Genomic DNA, 16,374 nt, shown 5'->3' with positions numbered 1-16,374 from the left:
AAACACCGTTTTCGTTAATGTAGAAATGAAGTTTTGCACATTTTATTTTGCGATGAATTTTTTGCACTTGTTCACGGTCAAACTTCCATATTATTCCCCCAAGCCACCGAAAGACAGTATACAATTACATACAATGTCATTCGTATTAATTATCACAATGATTCGCCCATTTCCTTGATTCCGTAAGTAAAATATAATATTTATAGATTATTATTAATATTATTATCGTTACTACTAATATCATTGTTTTCAATGGAGTGAGATATATAAGATCTTATAACGAGGCTACTAAAAAGCAACAAATTTCCAATAGATTTAAATTAACAATTTATCAATTTTTCAAAATATGATCACATCCGCATATTAATAATTCGTCACCATTTCAGTTCCATTTCTACATTTTAAATAAAATTAAATACAATTATAACAATTATAATATTTATAATCAAGAAAGCTGTACAAATTCACTCAAGGTCACTCGTCGTGTGAAATATAAAAATCGAACAAAAACGTGTAGCTCCATAATCGATTGGATCCTTTTCTATACATTTTGAAAATAAATATCTCACTCTGGGTGCACACATAACAATATCGATAACAATTAACAGATGTGAGGCATTCTACGCAGAATTTTCAACTCACATTTAAATCCCTTTTGTGTAGGGAATTCAGAGTAAGTCAATTTTTGTTTTGGAAAGTAGTAGCGGTAGCTGCTGTTGTGTGTGTATGTATGTGTAAATAAAAGAGAAATTCAAAATAAAATTTGACTTTCATCGATGAGTTTCAACTTTATCCAGAATGAGGATTTCCATCGAGTATTTTGGCGGTTGTTTTTCCAAATCATGCTGAGTAAAAATGATTTTTTAAAAAAACACACAACAGCAAAAAACACGTTTTAAAAACTTGAGAGTAACCAAATTTGGAATGAAAATTTTCTGTATGATGTTTCATAGCTGTTAACGTCATCAATAATCATTTTGTGCATTAATTTTAATAGTTTCTCAATTATTATGCTCTAAGAGTCTTTTTTGCGAATACAGCCTGTGTACAATGAACGTGATATCAGCGACTCCCTATAAAGCTTTCATAGGAATTTGACCCTATTATGTTTATCAAAAGACTGTCTCGCGGTCGAGCTATCTAGTTGTTGTACAGTTTTGTAAGTTGTTAGATATGTCAGGATGAAAAAATATGCACGAAGATGTATGAAGATAATGAAACAAAAAATTTTTTTTTAAACTCGGTTCTTTCGAAGCTTATGCTTTCAAGTAAAATAATGGAAGCTTAAAAAAAATGATTTCATGAACTTTTTTAAAATTCGAAATGCAAGAACAATTCCGTCAAACAAGTGAATTAAATAACATCTCATCCTTCAAATTTTCAACTAAATGCTCATTCTGCTAAGTACAATTGAAAAAAGTATAGATTCAAATATTCTATGCTAAGTATAACACAATTTACTGTTTCACGAGCCTCTAGTAGTTTTCATTTTGTTTTTCATTGAATTTTATCTCAATTCGATACCTTCTAAGCACTTTCCATCATTATCACGGTAACCTTTACACAAACGCACGCTGCCGGTCGTTTAATCATTGAAATACTTGATTTCCAATACTTTTGTTTACTTGTATAAAATAAAGAAGAATCGAGGACGATATGCTCTTGTTTATCGATTAATATAAAACTTTCAATTACTTTTTTTTAATTGCTTCAATAGTCTTATCGTTAAATTATCTTATGTTTCGTCAAAAGCGAAGTCAATTGAATTTTTTCATAAATGCAACGACACGAACTTGAGCAGTTACAAAAAATATTTGAAAGAACGATTATGCTTGAAACAAAATATGTCGATCAATGTTCGCTTTCGTTATTTCTTTTGTTTTCAACGTCATTTTGTTTTTCAACCTCAAAATACATTAGAACTCGTTGGGAGAACAACTAAGCACTAATTATCTTAATAATTGAACGTATTCATTTTCGTTACTTCAACTAATTACTCTGCAGTGTCAATAAAATGCTCTCGGGCTCAAGTCAGGACCTAAAATTTGTCCACAATACTCTCAGTATGAGCAATTTTGGAAAATTATACGTCGTGCAAGACACACGATGGAATATCTTTCTATTTTCTCTTTAAGTACCACAGTTTTCTGGAATCCTGGGACGGAAATGAGTTTTTTGAGACAAGAAATAGCTGCTTGGTTATCCTTCGAAACCGTCTGTCATACTCGTCTTGTACTACATTACGATGAGCTAAAAAATTCACTCAAATTTGCTATTTTAACGCTTGAATTTTTTTTTACCGCACCACATAAGTTTCTTTTGCGTCGAACACAAAAAATCTTACAATAGTCGTCGAATAATCCAAGCAGTTGGAAGTGATAAATAAAAAGTAACTCGAAGGTATTAAGTTGATAATATCCGTCCCAGGACCAGGAATAACTTTTTTTTTCGCTTCGAGCATTCCTGCGAATTTGTCTTCCACTTACGAGCTAGTAATCTAAACAAATGCTAAAGTTCCGTTAAATACTTCGGCGATTAGTCAATCGAATAGCTCCCGATTGATTCGTATTATGCGAGATTTCAACTTTTTAGCACGTGTCGAAACGAAAAAAGCGTGTGGCAAATACACCGAAGGAACTACCGAAAAAATAACTTTTCTGTAGCTGCACGACGACGAGAAATGCACCTGCGAATTCCGGCGGCGATGAACACAGGATCGCACTGTCTTGATCCATTTTTTTCCTTCTTTGGAATCAAGCTCACGACAAAAAGCAAAAACAGCTCGATTCTTCAATCGGTTCTTGGATCCGCCTTGTGTAGACTTTAAGCAGTTGGCAGTGTACCCTAAAAATGAATAAAAATTGACAATCTCCCAAGATTAAGATAAGAAAAGTGAAGAAAATTAGTTAAAATTCCATTAAAACGTTAAGAGACTGATCAGACCTGATTTTAACATTAGAATCCTGAATGACCTCGCCGTCACAATTCCAAACACTCATCGCCGAGTTCATATGAGCAGTTGAAATAGTATCGAAGGATGGAGTGGAGGGCAGTGCTCGGAATGTGAATTCTCTCGCTCTGTAGACTTCAACGAACGGTAAATCGTACTGAGAAAAAACGACACAAACACCAAATGATAAACTAGAATGTTCAGTAGATTGGAAAGCCTCGCAAGCGCGTAAAAGTAAAAGTAAACTATTATTCAATTTAGTACATTTGCAGAGCACTCGAATACGTCTCCCAAATCTTGAGGTTCGAAATAATAATACAAAACCCTCTTTCCAACAATTACCACATTCTTCTGTTTGCTGCCGAGTCGCAAAAGCATCCTGATGTTATTGAACAAGGATGTGTGACGAACTAAAATAACGTCCACGCAGCCGTCACCGATGTGGCAATGGGGGCTGAAGCCTTGAGGGCTCCTTGTACAAGCGCACGAAACGTTTGCTCCATTGACCATGAAAAATTTGCCGCGTACGGTGAGCCATCCTGTCGAAAAATGTATGTTTATTAGTTAATTTTGCAACCGTGATGAGACGAGCATTGAATGCTTTTTCTCATTGTTTTTTCATCTCTTAGCTCTCGCATTCGTCGGCAACGTTTCGAACCTGCTCTTGAACGTTTGCGTACGACTCCTGGCAAAGTACGAATCACGAAATATTCAAGAAAGAGAAAACGCTCGACGAGCTTGTTCTTTATCGACATTTAAAAACGCGACGAGCGCAACTCACTGGAGATTTCTTTGTCCGGCACGACTTTGTGCATGTGCTGAACGCAGCGGTTGCAGTTTTTCATGCATTTAGTGCTCGCGGCCGGGTGACAGGGGTCCGACAGCAGTTCGATTTCACCTTCGTAGCCCTTGTTCGCGATGATTTTTTTGAAGCCCGAATAATCGTACCGCTGCGGTCCCATCCACCGAAATTTTTCACTGTCTCGTATGACATCCCCGAGATAACCGTAGCTCAGTACGCTCGCGTAGAACCTTAATAGAGTGTCATTAGCGTGAACCGAGGACAAGTCGAGACCGGCTGTGTCGCCAAATATAATGTGTATCGCCGCTGTCACAACGTCAGTTGTACCGTGAAGACTGTAAGCGACCGTGTCCGTGCTACCGCCCGGTATGACACCAACCGGCAACTTCGGCGCTGGAAAATTAGCTTCGCTGTCGTTCGGGTCGACGTGATGATCCTTCGCTGCACGAAGCACGAGGCCGTTGAATACTTCGGAAAATGTACCGTCCCCTCCGACACACACGATTGCCTGGTTTTCATAAATCACAGAAGTTAGATAAATTCATTTATGTTTTTGGCAATAAAAAATGAAATTTTGAAAAAAAAAACAATTATATTTTAGGTTTTTTTCTCGAAATTTGGAGAAATAATGGATTTTAGGAATTCTGGGCATTTTGAACAGCTCAAAATCTACTTTTTTTTTTATTCCGAGGGATGATTCGTAGGAATGATAAAACCGGACGAAATCATTAGTCGACTTACATGAACGTCGTCCAAGTTCGAAGAGAGCAAAGTGTCTCGAATGTGTCCGGCACGTTCGGTCATGACCATCTTCGTTTCGACGCCAGCGATGTGCATCAACGGCTGAACTTGTTTTTCCCAGATCTTCGTGCCTTTCTTTTTGCCTCCGAAAGGGTTGACGAAGAACATGATTTTTCGAGGTCGATTGGTTAGGCCTGCGAGCAAAAATCGGACGGATTTGAGGTTTTCGAGAGTTTTTCGTTTCACCTGAAATCGACGATTTTTCTTCCATTATTTTTCCAGTGCTTTTCATATTTCAAGGGCGTTCGATCATTTATATTCGTAATTGGATGAGAAATACCGCTACGTTGGAGGAAAAAAATGAAAAAACTTCAGTGTCGTAATGCAGGAAAGTAGCGGAGCGCCTCGAAGTCGAGAACGAAGTGTAAACGGACACGGCGATTGAGAAATCTCGCGAGAAGTGCATCAGCCATTTTTCTCCTTCCAGTCCTATCGAACGAAACCGCAGAATGTAAACTCGCCCTGGCAAACTCGTTTCAACGTACCGAACAAAAAACCTCGCGAAAGGAAAGATGACGGAATATGAGAGACTCGAGCTCCACATGCTCGATCACTTTCCGCTCACTTCGTCGCTCCAACCGCCAACGTCAAAGGAGTCCGAGACGCGTAGAAGAATTTAAAAAATCGAGGGGGGAAAAACACACACACAATTTCGTATGCCAAGGAAATCCAGCAGAAATACTGCTCGAAGGAAAAACATCGAGACAGAATAATTTACAATTTCACGAAAATAAAAACATAACCTTCCTTCCGGCGGGATTGAATTTCGAATACCGGAACTCTTGTTAAATTATTCTCGATTCCGAGCGTCATTGACCCACTTGTGTGATTCGTAAAGTTCTTCGATTTATATTCATATTTATTCACGATTAAAAAAAATGTTTAAAAAGCACAATAAATGAATCGCGATCTAGACTAATAAAAAAAAGGTTTTCTCAGCTGACGAAATCGTGTTTGTAATTCTAATGACTCAGGATTTGTGTCTCGCGTCAACCTCCCCAAGTAGCTCACTCATTCGTGCCCCATACACAAAATATTTCATTTGCATTTTCGTGCTCGAGGATCGACGATAAAAAATTCGTCGTAAGATCGCGTGTTCCATGGAAAACAAATGAGTCAGAATTTTTTTTATTCGATAGAAAAACAAAAAAAGAAGGAAAAATTAAAAAATCGACTTTTTTGCCATGATCGTGAGATTCGAGGCTTTTACATGAAGCAAGAACGAAATGAACAGCGTAAAAACGGTCGAAAAAATGTCTAAGTCTCAGGAAAAGTCGAGAAACTCTTGGCAGGTTCGCCAGGTAAAAAGAAAATGACGTTTTCGAATCTTCGACTCTTTTCTGTTCGCGATTCCCATTCGTGCTCGTAATCATACATTTTTATACGTTTGCCCTCTCGCTAGCGCAGACACAGCGCCACAACAGCAGAGCATTCGCGTATTTATGGAGGGAAAAAATATCACGCGATTTATTAATAATGAAGAGCGTGACCAGCGAGCTGCAGAGAGTCTGGTGTGTCGGTTGAAAAGGAGGGGGAAGGGGAGGGAGAGAGAGGATATTACGAAAGGCTCGGTGTACTTGATTACGAACGTTCACCGGTGCTCTCAGGGGTCATTATAAACTTGGCGATGCCTCGAACGTATCTTCGTTCCGAAACTATTTCATAATTACTTTTGCAAACGAGGAAACGCGAAGATTGCGATTGCAGCGTCACTTATTCTCGGTAAAATTCTAGGCAAACTTTTAACCGTCCGCCATTTTCTTCACGTTTCGAAGCAAAGCTTGCGTCGAGCTAAAATATTCACTTCCACGATTTTTGCGAATTTACGAGTCCAAGGGGATCCTGAAATGAAATATTCAGACGTCAAAACTCACCGTGAAGATAATTTTTGATGGTTTTGACCCACGACGCTATCTGCCTCGAGTCCGTGTGGCTCATGGTGACACTGTGATGGCTCCATTTGTTTTTTGCACCTCGAGCTGCGTAGTGAAGAACGAAACTGGTCGACGAAGTCGCATTGATGGACGGTGAAGCTGGAGACGACGGACATTCTTTGTCTTGGTGAGTGATTTTCGTCGCGGGTATCCAATCATCTCCGTAATGGACTGAGAGGACGTCAGTCAGGGGTAAAGTCCATCTTGCTGATTTATTTCAATGAAGAACCGAAAAAATTCAATGGAATCAATAATAAATTGACAGCGTTCCTTCAAACTTCTGAAAAAGATTCGATGAAGTTCGAAATGATGATTGAATAAATGATTACTTTGATATTTTTGCAATGAAATAGAGAGCAGAATTTTGTCGATTTTCAGAGCTCAAATGTACTTCAATTCAGCTTGGAATACATGAATTCTGAATTTTTATGGCAATGGTTAAAATATTATAAAATTGACCGAAAAACTGAAAATTTCGCCATGGCTTGAAAAACACTTCGAAGCGATCGATCACTTCAAGGACGACCGCAGCACGATTCACGAATAATTCTGTCGTATAATCACATCTCGAGGCTTTGTGTACTAAAAATCATGGAAACGGGGGGAAAAGAAAAACTGCAAGAGATAAAAAGTGTAGACGTCAAACCGGCTCGGAGAACGAAATTTATAGAACGTTGCACGTTTTTATAAACAGATCTTTTGCTCGGCACCGAACGTCGTGGCTCACAAGCTTGCTACTGACATTGACTTCTCCGTTGAATTATAAATTGTTTGTTCCTACTTACGACTTTACACAGCTGCTCTATTCGAGCGATTCAACAACACGATTCTCGACTTACAATTCGATTTATACCTCGATGATTAATACATTCGTTTTGAATTAAGTTACTAAATTTTCAAATAATGTACACATGTTTTTTCAAAATAGGAATATGATCATTCTCGAAAAACGATTTTCGGGTGTCTCGCACAGAAGAACCGAAAGCAAACTCTCCCGTTCGATGTTTTCACTTTTGTTTCCTTGTTCGTCCGCGGCGTCGCAACAGCGCCATCTACAACTTCTCGTCTTTCGACATGCTCGTCTTTGTGTACAAACAACTTTTCATGCTACGTTCGAAAAATATGACGAGTGTGATAATCTACAAGAATTGAAATAACGGGAATAAAAATCGAGATTTTGTTTGCGTGTCACATCCGTTTTTTTTGTTATGTTTATCGAAGTGGATGAAATTGTGGATTGCGTACGAGTTTATTGCTGTGATGTACGTTGCATCGCGCGTGGCTGGAATGTTTGTGTTGTGAAATTTATTCGTAACAGTTGTTATAGTTTGGTAAAATAATATTGTGCCAATAAATAACGATGAAATTGAGAAAATACTGACTGCGAGCAATTAAAGTGCGAATAAATGGATCGAGTACGAGTTACGGAAAAATGTGACTTTTTTCACGTTTAGAATTCGTTCCACCGTAAGATAATAAGCCGCGAGCTCAAGTGTATTTCTTTCTCATCGATGTTTTTACTGATGCCTCTGAAATTTTCATAATTCGTAATTCATTCTAGACATGTGAATACGTGAAAGAGTGCTCAGTGGTTTTGTCGAATGAAAATTTAGGCGCACTGAAAAAACAAATTTTCAGTCGCAGCGGGCACGAAGAACAAAGACTGTCCAATTCTCGGAACGGTTCCTGGACTTTTGGGGTGTTGTAAGGTCGACAGCTTCTTGCTCAATATATCCGCGTCAACGGACGTGGCACGTTTAACAACGAGAAAAAAGTTACTATTTGCACGTACGCGGAACACACCTCTGCACACGTTTGTGCGATGTATAAATTTTTCAGTGCCCATACGTAACATCGCCGAGTCCCCTAAACGTGAAGTAAATTTTTCTCGTAATGATCCTAAAATAACTTGACGGTTATCGTCTCCGTAATTGTCTTATTTTTTATTAATAATACCGCCATTCGAATGGAGAATTTTTCAATCAAATTTTAACCCTAATAATCACAAATTCATACTGAGAAAAGGAATTCGTGGGTTCGGAGAACTTTTGTTCGATCATGAAATCGTACTTTTTCAAAGTTCGACAAATTATTAGTCGTTCCAGGAGATGCCACGGCACGTTCCCGAGGTCGCGTAAAGGGGTCCAAAATCCCTCGAAAATATTAACAGTGCGCGTGAATCGAGCAAGCTTTAATTTTCAAATATTAACTGCTTCGGACAATGGAGATTGTCAAAACAGTGAGTGAGATAAGACGGAGCTTTCACCGAAGTATTTTAACGACATTGGTGAGTCGTATTTGAATAATGGTTCGCGCGAGTGCATGACGCGGGACTCACGAATAGTAGCGAAGAAAATAATTATCACGACAAATGGAGCGGCCTGAAAATCCTGTTTACGAAAGTATGTTTCCTTGAATTTGGCCCCGAAACAGGAAAATACGTCGAACGACTGTTGCGATTGACGTTCGCGTGTATATGATAAATGAAGATTCAAACAGCATCCGAATAGGAATGAGGAAAGTCCGAGAGACCGGTGGGCTCTCGAGGCGTTCGTGACCTTCGTTCGCACCAAAAACTCGCGCCAAGGTTAACGTCTCGAAGCGTTTCAACGGAGTTAACGATTTCTTAAGTATACACAAGAGCCTAAATACGAATTTTGACGCGCTCGAAAAGACTGTGACATTGACAGGAGTTCAGCATCGTTTGAAATTTTCTCGTTTCTTTTATTCATTTCCATATTTTATCTCGTATTATTTTTTTCTTTCGTGTTTTATCGGCCTCCTCGTGCGAGTGACCGAAAAAGTACGACTTGGCCTCGTCGCGCGTCGTCAAAGTGGAAAAACCACCTCTTTGTCAGACCGCTGCGTGCGACAGTGCAGGAAAAAAGCGACGTTATCGGAACATTTGTGCGGAATTATTTGTCCATGTTAATCGAAACTAAAATAAATTCGTGGCGCATCAGCGAATTTCTATTTTTTTCCGACCATTCATTCAATCTTTCCTCCAATCATAGTTATCTTTTGCGTTATCAATCGTCGCGGTACAAGCTCCGAGATAATTCTCCTTTTCTGATCGGTGAGAGAATTTTTTTCACTTTGTGCACTCAAGAAGGGAGATAGGCAAAGAGATGATGCTATTGAGTACCTCAAAGATAAAGAAAGTGGACAAAATCTCGTTGACACATCGGTGAGTGAGGAAAAATCATTTCAATTGTTCGAATCATGCGATTTTTAATGGTTTTTTTCACTGATCGTTGTCCATCTTTTCCTTCATTTTCCCTTTTGGTTTCCTTTTTCGAAATTTTTTGTTCCAACTTTTGTTATCATTTTTTTTGACGTTTAAACCCATCGTGAATCGATGGCAACAAAAATTCAATAAAAAAAACTGAAAAAACCATAAATTTAAAAACCAATTGAAATTGTGAAAAAAACAAGACCTTGAAGCAACGTTTACGACTTCGGTATCGTTGACCGTTTGTACACTCTCGCTAACACACTTCCTTAAAAAAACTCCTAAAGCTCATTAAGTTTTCACAAGCAGAACGATCGAACGACGTTGAACAGCTCGAACGATATTGCCGGGTGTGTTATTGAAAAAATAATAATGATCAAGTGCAGCCAATGATCAATAATGATCAAATGAGACAAAATATAAATTGGAAAAATGTGCTCTACTGAAATAATCGATCCTCGTATAAATTCTTTGACAGCAGAGTTAGATACTTGAGGACGAAGGCCACTTCCTTGTAAGCACTAATCGACGAGCGGTGTACAATTATTATTGGAACGATAACGAGACTGAAATAGGACAATCAGAGAGAGTGAGTTTGACGAAGAATTGCTAGAATTTTGTTCCAACGGTCAGTTGTGAACGAAGAGTTTTTATAGCCAATTTCATTGCAATTTTAACCATAATTTGTAATGGGAGGAGAAAAAAATTGGTCAGCGAAAAATGAATCTGAATAAAAAAGAATTTAATATAGAATGAATGAAAAATTTGAGATACGCTGTACGAGAAATTTTCGTGCGCAAGTTCAAGGTCGAATGGATCTCTGGACGTAACGATGAGCCCGAGATCGCATCGTCGAGCAGTCATCCTCTTATTATGATGCTCCACTGACCTTGCGCGCTTCTCGAAAGGGCCAGTATATAAATTCTGTCGCTTTAACGTTTCGCTTTGTCTCGTATAATCTGACACAGATGTTTCCCGCTTTTGTCTAACAAGTGTATTAACTCTGGAACGATTTTATCACGTGATATTTTTTTACACATTTTTTCCTCACTTCGGTTTTTCGTAGCTCTTAGCTACAATGTTTTCCCGGTCTAATAACGCTCTATTTTTCTGGCAATGCCCCGGTGCCGCATAACGTACCGTTAATTAATACATACGTGACCCGTGAGACACTGGATATTGTACCACTTTCACACGTTTTCACATGTACGCTGAGGTGATGCATCGCGCCGAAAACTTTTTATATTTCCATGAACATTCTTGAGGCTTCATTTCGAGAGCTCGCATGAGGGCATTATAATTTTGCAGTTTTTTTAATTAATTATTAAAATTTGCCGAAAACATAACCTTAATTTGACCAAGGAATGGCAAATGATTGAAAAATAAAAACTTACTGTACGGCGGTCTCTCGGTTTCCCAAATAAGTGTACCACGATGGAAGTATACTCTGCATCTTTTTTTCTTTATGATAAAAGTATTGAGAAGTACCGAACCGGAGGTATTATCAGAGTCCTGCATAATAGCGATTTAAATAACTGAATATCGTGGCACTTGTGTATTTTCTCACTGCCGCACATGCACGCATAAAATTAATTTGTTTGGACAAAAGGGACACTGAAAATTGTTCGATATTTAAAAAAAAACGGTTCACCAAGGAGAAAATGGAACGGAGCGATTACTGCAAAAATCTACAGACGACGACGTCAACATCGTCGTCCTGATCCGCTCGATATATTGATTAAACACGAGTGACGAGCGGCAAGCGAATAACTATGCTCAACATTGAATACCGGTCAGCATAATATTAACAATTGAGGGGAAAAAAAACAAAAAATAGGCAATTGCAACAAGGAATTTTGATGCAACTGGCGATGAGATAAACGCTCCGCTCTTGCCTCGCTCGTACGTACGAGCAGACTGTTCGATAGCATATACAAACATACGAAGCAAACGGTAGATTCGTACGGACTCGAAGGCTTGAACCTCCTGCTCGCGAGACCCCGATACCCCGCACGCGCAACCTTCCAGAGCTTCGAGAGTACTCTTGTACTCAACTTTTCATTTTCCTGACGCACTAATATTATCTACTTAGCAACGGTTACACATATAACCCGCGAAAAATATTCATCAATTGCTACTTTACCGATGTAATATCAATTTTTTATCCACTGAGTTTTGAATGCACGCGCTTTTTTGTGAATGTCCCTTTGTTTCCGTCTGCTGGTATTTTTTACCGACACAATGTTATCGTAGTTGAACCCTCGAAATGTGATGGCGCTTTAGCGAGTATTTGAAAAATATAAGCGACATTTACCTTCATGAAGTTGGCCAATTAATTTCGGATTTTCGACCTTAATAACTTTAACTTAATTAAATGAATTCCAATAAATTTTCTTATTTCCTACATTTCAATTTCATGAGAATTGATGAAAAGTCTTCTCGTCCTTGCTCGAATTCAGAGAATTCAGTACAAGTATTTAACGTCTATGGTTACTTTGAAGGAAACGTTTGAAAATGCTTTTTCTTCTTCTAGGATTCATTGAGATTCTTCGAGAGCAATTCATCCAGATTAATTCAATTTCACTTCGTATGCAATGCATCAAATACTCAAAAAAATTTAATAATTATGAGCCCAAACGTCATTACGATTCTAAATAATATTGTATTTTTTGTAAATGGAAATAACGTTCCGTGTAATATATCGAATGCCCAAACGCATCCATTTTTCCCCTGAAATATGTTTCTGCTCTCTCGTATGACAGCCCAGCCCAGCCTGAAAAACTTCTATCACTAGTCGTCGCAATGTTTTCGAGCAGTAGAGTTGTGTTTTTACGGAAATAATTTTATAAAAATTTTGAATATATTGCTTTTGTTATTATGAATATTGTTTAAGATATGTATGAAGACGTTGAATAAGTTATACAAAAATGGCCCAATCAATATTCGACGCCTTAACAGGTAAATTGGTAAATCTATCCGCGAATGTCTACGAGATTTTAACCTTAGTTCCCAACAAAATCGGCTTAGGCGTAACCCGAATTGAGTCAAAATTTAAGTAGTTCTAAAAGTTTTAATTACGTTCGATTTTTTTGACATTTCAAGGGGTCTCGCTTGACAGTTCAACAGTGCAATCTCTGCTCGAAACTCCGACTCTTATAAGCGAAGTTGAGCAGTCAGGTAAGAGTTGAAATTCTTGTGACTCCTTCAATCTAAGAATTTACCTATTTTTTAAATGCAATTTTATTCCGAAGCCATAGACCAAGATGAGGAAGATATTTTTCAATGCGGCAAGTGCAAAAGTCAATTTACATCTTTGCACATGTTTCTACTACACAAGAGAGAACACCTGAAAGTACAAGAGCAAACTGTAGATCTGAGTCAGTATTTGGTCAACGAAGACAGCCAAGTTGACGTCAATGCACAAGATCCGTGTCAGAATGGTATTCCGTACGATCCGCAGGAAGGATTTGTTCAAAGTGATCAGCTAGCCGAGTCCATCATTCTCGAGGAGACCGATATGTTGTTTAGGCAAGTTTTTCTGAATCATACAACAGAGGTAAAAATATTCCATGAATAAAATTCATGTAATATTTTCTCTAAACTCAAAAATTTTCATTTCAAATGAAATCAGTTATTATGAGGCTTAGCAAAGTTTGGAAGCAAATTTTGTGAAGAACGTAAATGATCAAAGCACATGTTCATTGTGCTGTAAAACGTGGTTTCATAAAATGATTTTGGTTCAAAAATATTTTCAAGTCTCATAAAGATAGGTTACTTTGAACTCGACAATACATTGAAAATGCTGAACATTTAGTCGATAGTTGAACGTTGTAATTAAATTTTCGTTTGTATCATAACAGCATGGATCAGGAAGGTGCAAATTATCTGACCCAAGACTCAGGCTTTGGAGTGCCTATAATCCTCAGTACTGAAAATCTCGAAGATGCTTTCTCCGATCCAGCTGAAAATACAGAAACGGATTCACTGATGAATGAAAACAAAGAACCAGGCCCAACTTTGCACAGCGATCTCAATCAGAATGAGACTGTTTTTGAAGTATCTTCGAATCATGACATGGTCCCGATAGAAAATGGATTGGAGAACGTTATTGAGAATCATGACGAACAAACCGAAGAAGAGGACAGCAACGTTGGCCAAATGCAGAATTTAAAAGTGAATAAAGAAATTGACTAGGATTGGATATTTTTTTTTATAAATATTTTTAACAGAACCTGATTAACGATGAACATTAATATGTATGTTGATGGAAGTTCATTAGATTTTTCAAACCAATATCACCGCATTTTATATTTCAGTTGATCAATCATTTCATCAAACTAAAATTTTTTTCGTTTATGGTACGAAATCTTTGTTACAGTACAAATGTGGCTATTGCGACAAACAGTTTGCCAAGAAATTTTATTGGCAACAACACGAGCGGTCGCACACTGGCGAAAAACCTTACCAGTGTGTGGTCTGCGGCAGAGCATTTGCCCAGAAATCTAACGTCAAAAAGCACATGTCTTCGCACAAAGTTTGGCCAGGAACTGCAATACACTCTCTACCGCCGGAGGTAAAAGAATTTCGGCCCTGCTAATTTTAGAATAGTTTCTCCTGCTTTAAAGTGTAAGGTCCTGTCAAAGTTGTCAGATCTCCAGTAAACGAATATTTCCTACGTAATTGAGTCTGCCCAAATTTTATTGTTCGAATGACAAAACTCAACGATCCTAATAAAAAATTTCAGGCACCACCGGACGGAAGTATCGACCGTACCTATCACTGTCAATTCTGCAAAGAGATTTTCGACTCGTACAAAGCCCTCAAGGGTCACTTAATCGTTTCTCATTTGACGCTAAAAGTTTACAAATGCGTTCAAAGTAGCTGCAGCATGATGTTCGCCGAATTGGACGATTTTCTCGAGCACACCAAGAGCCACAAACGTTCCGAGTACCGATGCCACGTGTGTGGTGAGATTTTCAACACGCTCTCCGATCTTGGACTCCATCAGTACACCCATTCCGTCCAAAAACAAAAAACTACGGAAAAGTATTATTGCTGTTCAGTCTGCAAATCATCTTTTTCTAATCTTGAGGCGTTGCAACACCATACGGAGACCACGACTCACGATTATGCCTGCCCTCACTGCGGCAAAAGCTTTTTGATCGAAAGATTTTTACGAAGACATCTCAAAACTCACGTCTCTTCGGCTCGTTTCGCCTGCGACGATTGCGGCAAGGCTTTCAAAACCGAACAGTATCTCGCTAATCACAAACTAATACACAGCGAGGAAACCCCATTCATGTGTCCGGTTCGTATTTTATTCTATTTCGTCAACAGTAATAATTCCGAATTCAAGATTTTTCAAAAGCTCATGAATCTCGATCAAGTTTCCTAACCAATAGAAAAAATTTTATTTTCTAGCAATGCCCTGCAAGATTCAAGAGAAAAGATCGCTTAGGACGTCACATGCTCATTCATGACCTGACGAAAAGACTCAAGTGTCCGTTTCGCGGTTACTTGGGTTGCATGAGCGAATTTTCACGCCCGGACAAACTGAAGAGACATCTTTTAACTCATAGTAACATCAAGCGGTTCAGTTGTAGTCATTGTAATCGTAATTTTCATCGGGCCCAAGCTCTTAAGCATCACGAACTCAACAAACACAACCTCAAGTGTGACATATGCTCACATGTGAGTAGATTTAACAAATAAAAATTATCGTAATTCACTTTCTTAACTCCGACCGTTACATTTTAAAACTAAATTTTCGTAATCTTATAAAATAACGGAGTAATCGATAATCTCCAGGCATTTAAAACGAAGGATCAACTAATAACGCACAATTGTGACCAAGCAATGGAGACAAAAAAACATGCGAGCTCGCAACTCCCAAAAAAAGCTTCCGGAACGTTCAAGCCACGAAAACCGACGCCAAAGAGACAAATGAAATCGGCAAGTGGCATCGCGGAAAAGGAGAAATCAAAACCTGATGATATACAAAAAAAGGTGAAAAAATTTTTTATTTTAATTGATAATTCCTGCCGAATTCGAACTAAAAGTCAGTACTCCGAAATAAAATATATTTCTACATTGTGCTGAAGGAATTTCTTAAAACTCACGATAAAAGTTGAGTTTATTCAAATTTTCTTCCCTAAAGAGATTACCTTTACTATTTTATTTTTTTCTCATGTCTGCAGATGATTTTGGAAGATATAAAAATGAGCGATTACGAAGACGAAGGGTGTGACAAGAGACTGGAAAATTTTACAATAACCCGAGAGATCGGTTCAACGATGGAGTCACTCATGAATTCGGACTCGTCGGACTCTGAGGAGGTCAAGCCAGAGATAAATGTTTTTTCCTCCGAACAAATCGACGCTGTCGCGTAATTCAACTTTTTCACTTTTACGTATTTTTTATCAATATTACTATTAAAAATAGTACGTAGCATTTAGATATTAAGTAAACGTAGCACGTGCAATCGATAGAATCAATAACCTAATGATAAAATCATTCGCCGAAAGAAACAAAGCGAAGACATGAAAATGCATTTTACAATAGCGGACCGATATTTTGTAGTTTACGTATCTGTGATAATTGTAATATACAAAAAGAAAAGAATACAATATAAGTAACTTATACCCAATTATCGAGA

The 16,374-nt window shown here is 38.1% G+C and overlaps 2 protein-coding genes across 6 annotated transcripts; one reads left to right on the top strand and one right to left on the bottom strand.

Moving 5' to 3' along the window:
• Window positions 1-14: 14 nt before the first annotated feature.
• On the bottom strand, window positions 15-11,680 carry Cerk (Ceramide kinase). Of its 4 annotated transcripts, none has more exons than XM_043427888.1 (7): window positions 11,114-11,680; window positions 6,428-6,694; window positions 4,494-4,687; window positions 3,732-4,260; window positions 3,293-3,489; window positions 2,944-3,107; window positions 15-2,844 (listed from the first exon to the last, which is right to left on the bottom strand). In XM_043427888.1, exons 1-7 carry the CDS (start codon window positions 11,235-11,237, stop codon window positions 2,760-2,762), a joined length of 1,560 nt encoding a protein of 519 aa, XP_043283823.1. In that variant the 5' UTR covers window positions 11,238-11,680; the 3' UTR covers window positions 15-2,759. The 4 variants fall into 4 exon arrangements, with proteins under 4 accessions (XP_043283823.1, XP_043283825.1, XP_043283824.1 ...); XM_043427890.1 differs by lacking the exon at window positions 11,114-11,680 and adding an exon at window positions 7,327-7,449; XM_043427889.1 differs by lacking the exon at window positions 11,114-11,680 and adding an exon at window positions 7,273-7,409.
• LOC122415611 (zinc finger protein 341-like) lies at window positions 7,810-16,365 on the top strand. Of its 2 annotated transcripts, none has more exons than XM_043427887.1 (9): window positions 7,810-8,774; window positions 12,822-12,896; window positions 12,971-13,247; window positions 13,580-13,892; window positions 14,098-14,292; window positions 14,464-15,027; window positions 15,141-15,410; window positions 15,528-15,725; window positions 15,917-16,365. In XM_043427887.1, exons 3-9 carry the CDS (start codon window positions 13,039-13,041, stop codon window positions 16,106-16,108), a joined length of 1,941 nt encoding a protein of 646 aa, XP_043283822.1. In that variant the 5' UTR covers window positions 7,810-8,774; window positions 12,822-12,896; window positions 12,971-13,038; the 3' UTR covers window positions 16,109-16,365. The 2 variants fall into 2 exon arrangements, with proteins under 2 accessions (XP_043283822.1, XP_043283821.1); XM_043427886.1 differs by lacking the exon at window positions 7,810-8,774 and adding an exon at window positions 12,499-12,677.
• Window positions 16,366-16,374: the final 9 nt, after the last annotated feature.

Source organism: Venturia canescens, chromosome 9, assembly GCF_019457755.1.
Source record: "Venturia canescens isolate UGA chromosome 9, ASM1945775v1, whole genome shotgun sequence".
In the NCBI taxonomy this organism is placed as follows: domain Eukaryota; kingdom Metazoa; phylum Arthropoda; class Insecta; order Hymenoptera; family Ichneumonidae; genus Venturia; species Venturia canescens.
Note: the sequence above shows the minus strand (reverse complement) of the source record. Positions and strands in the feature narration are given on the sequence as shown.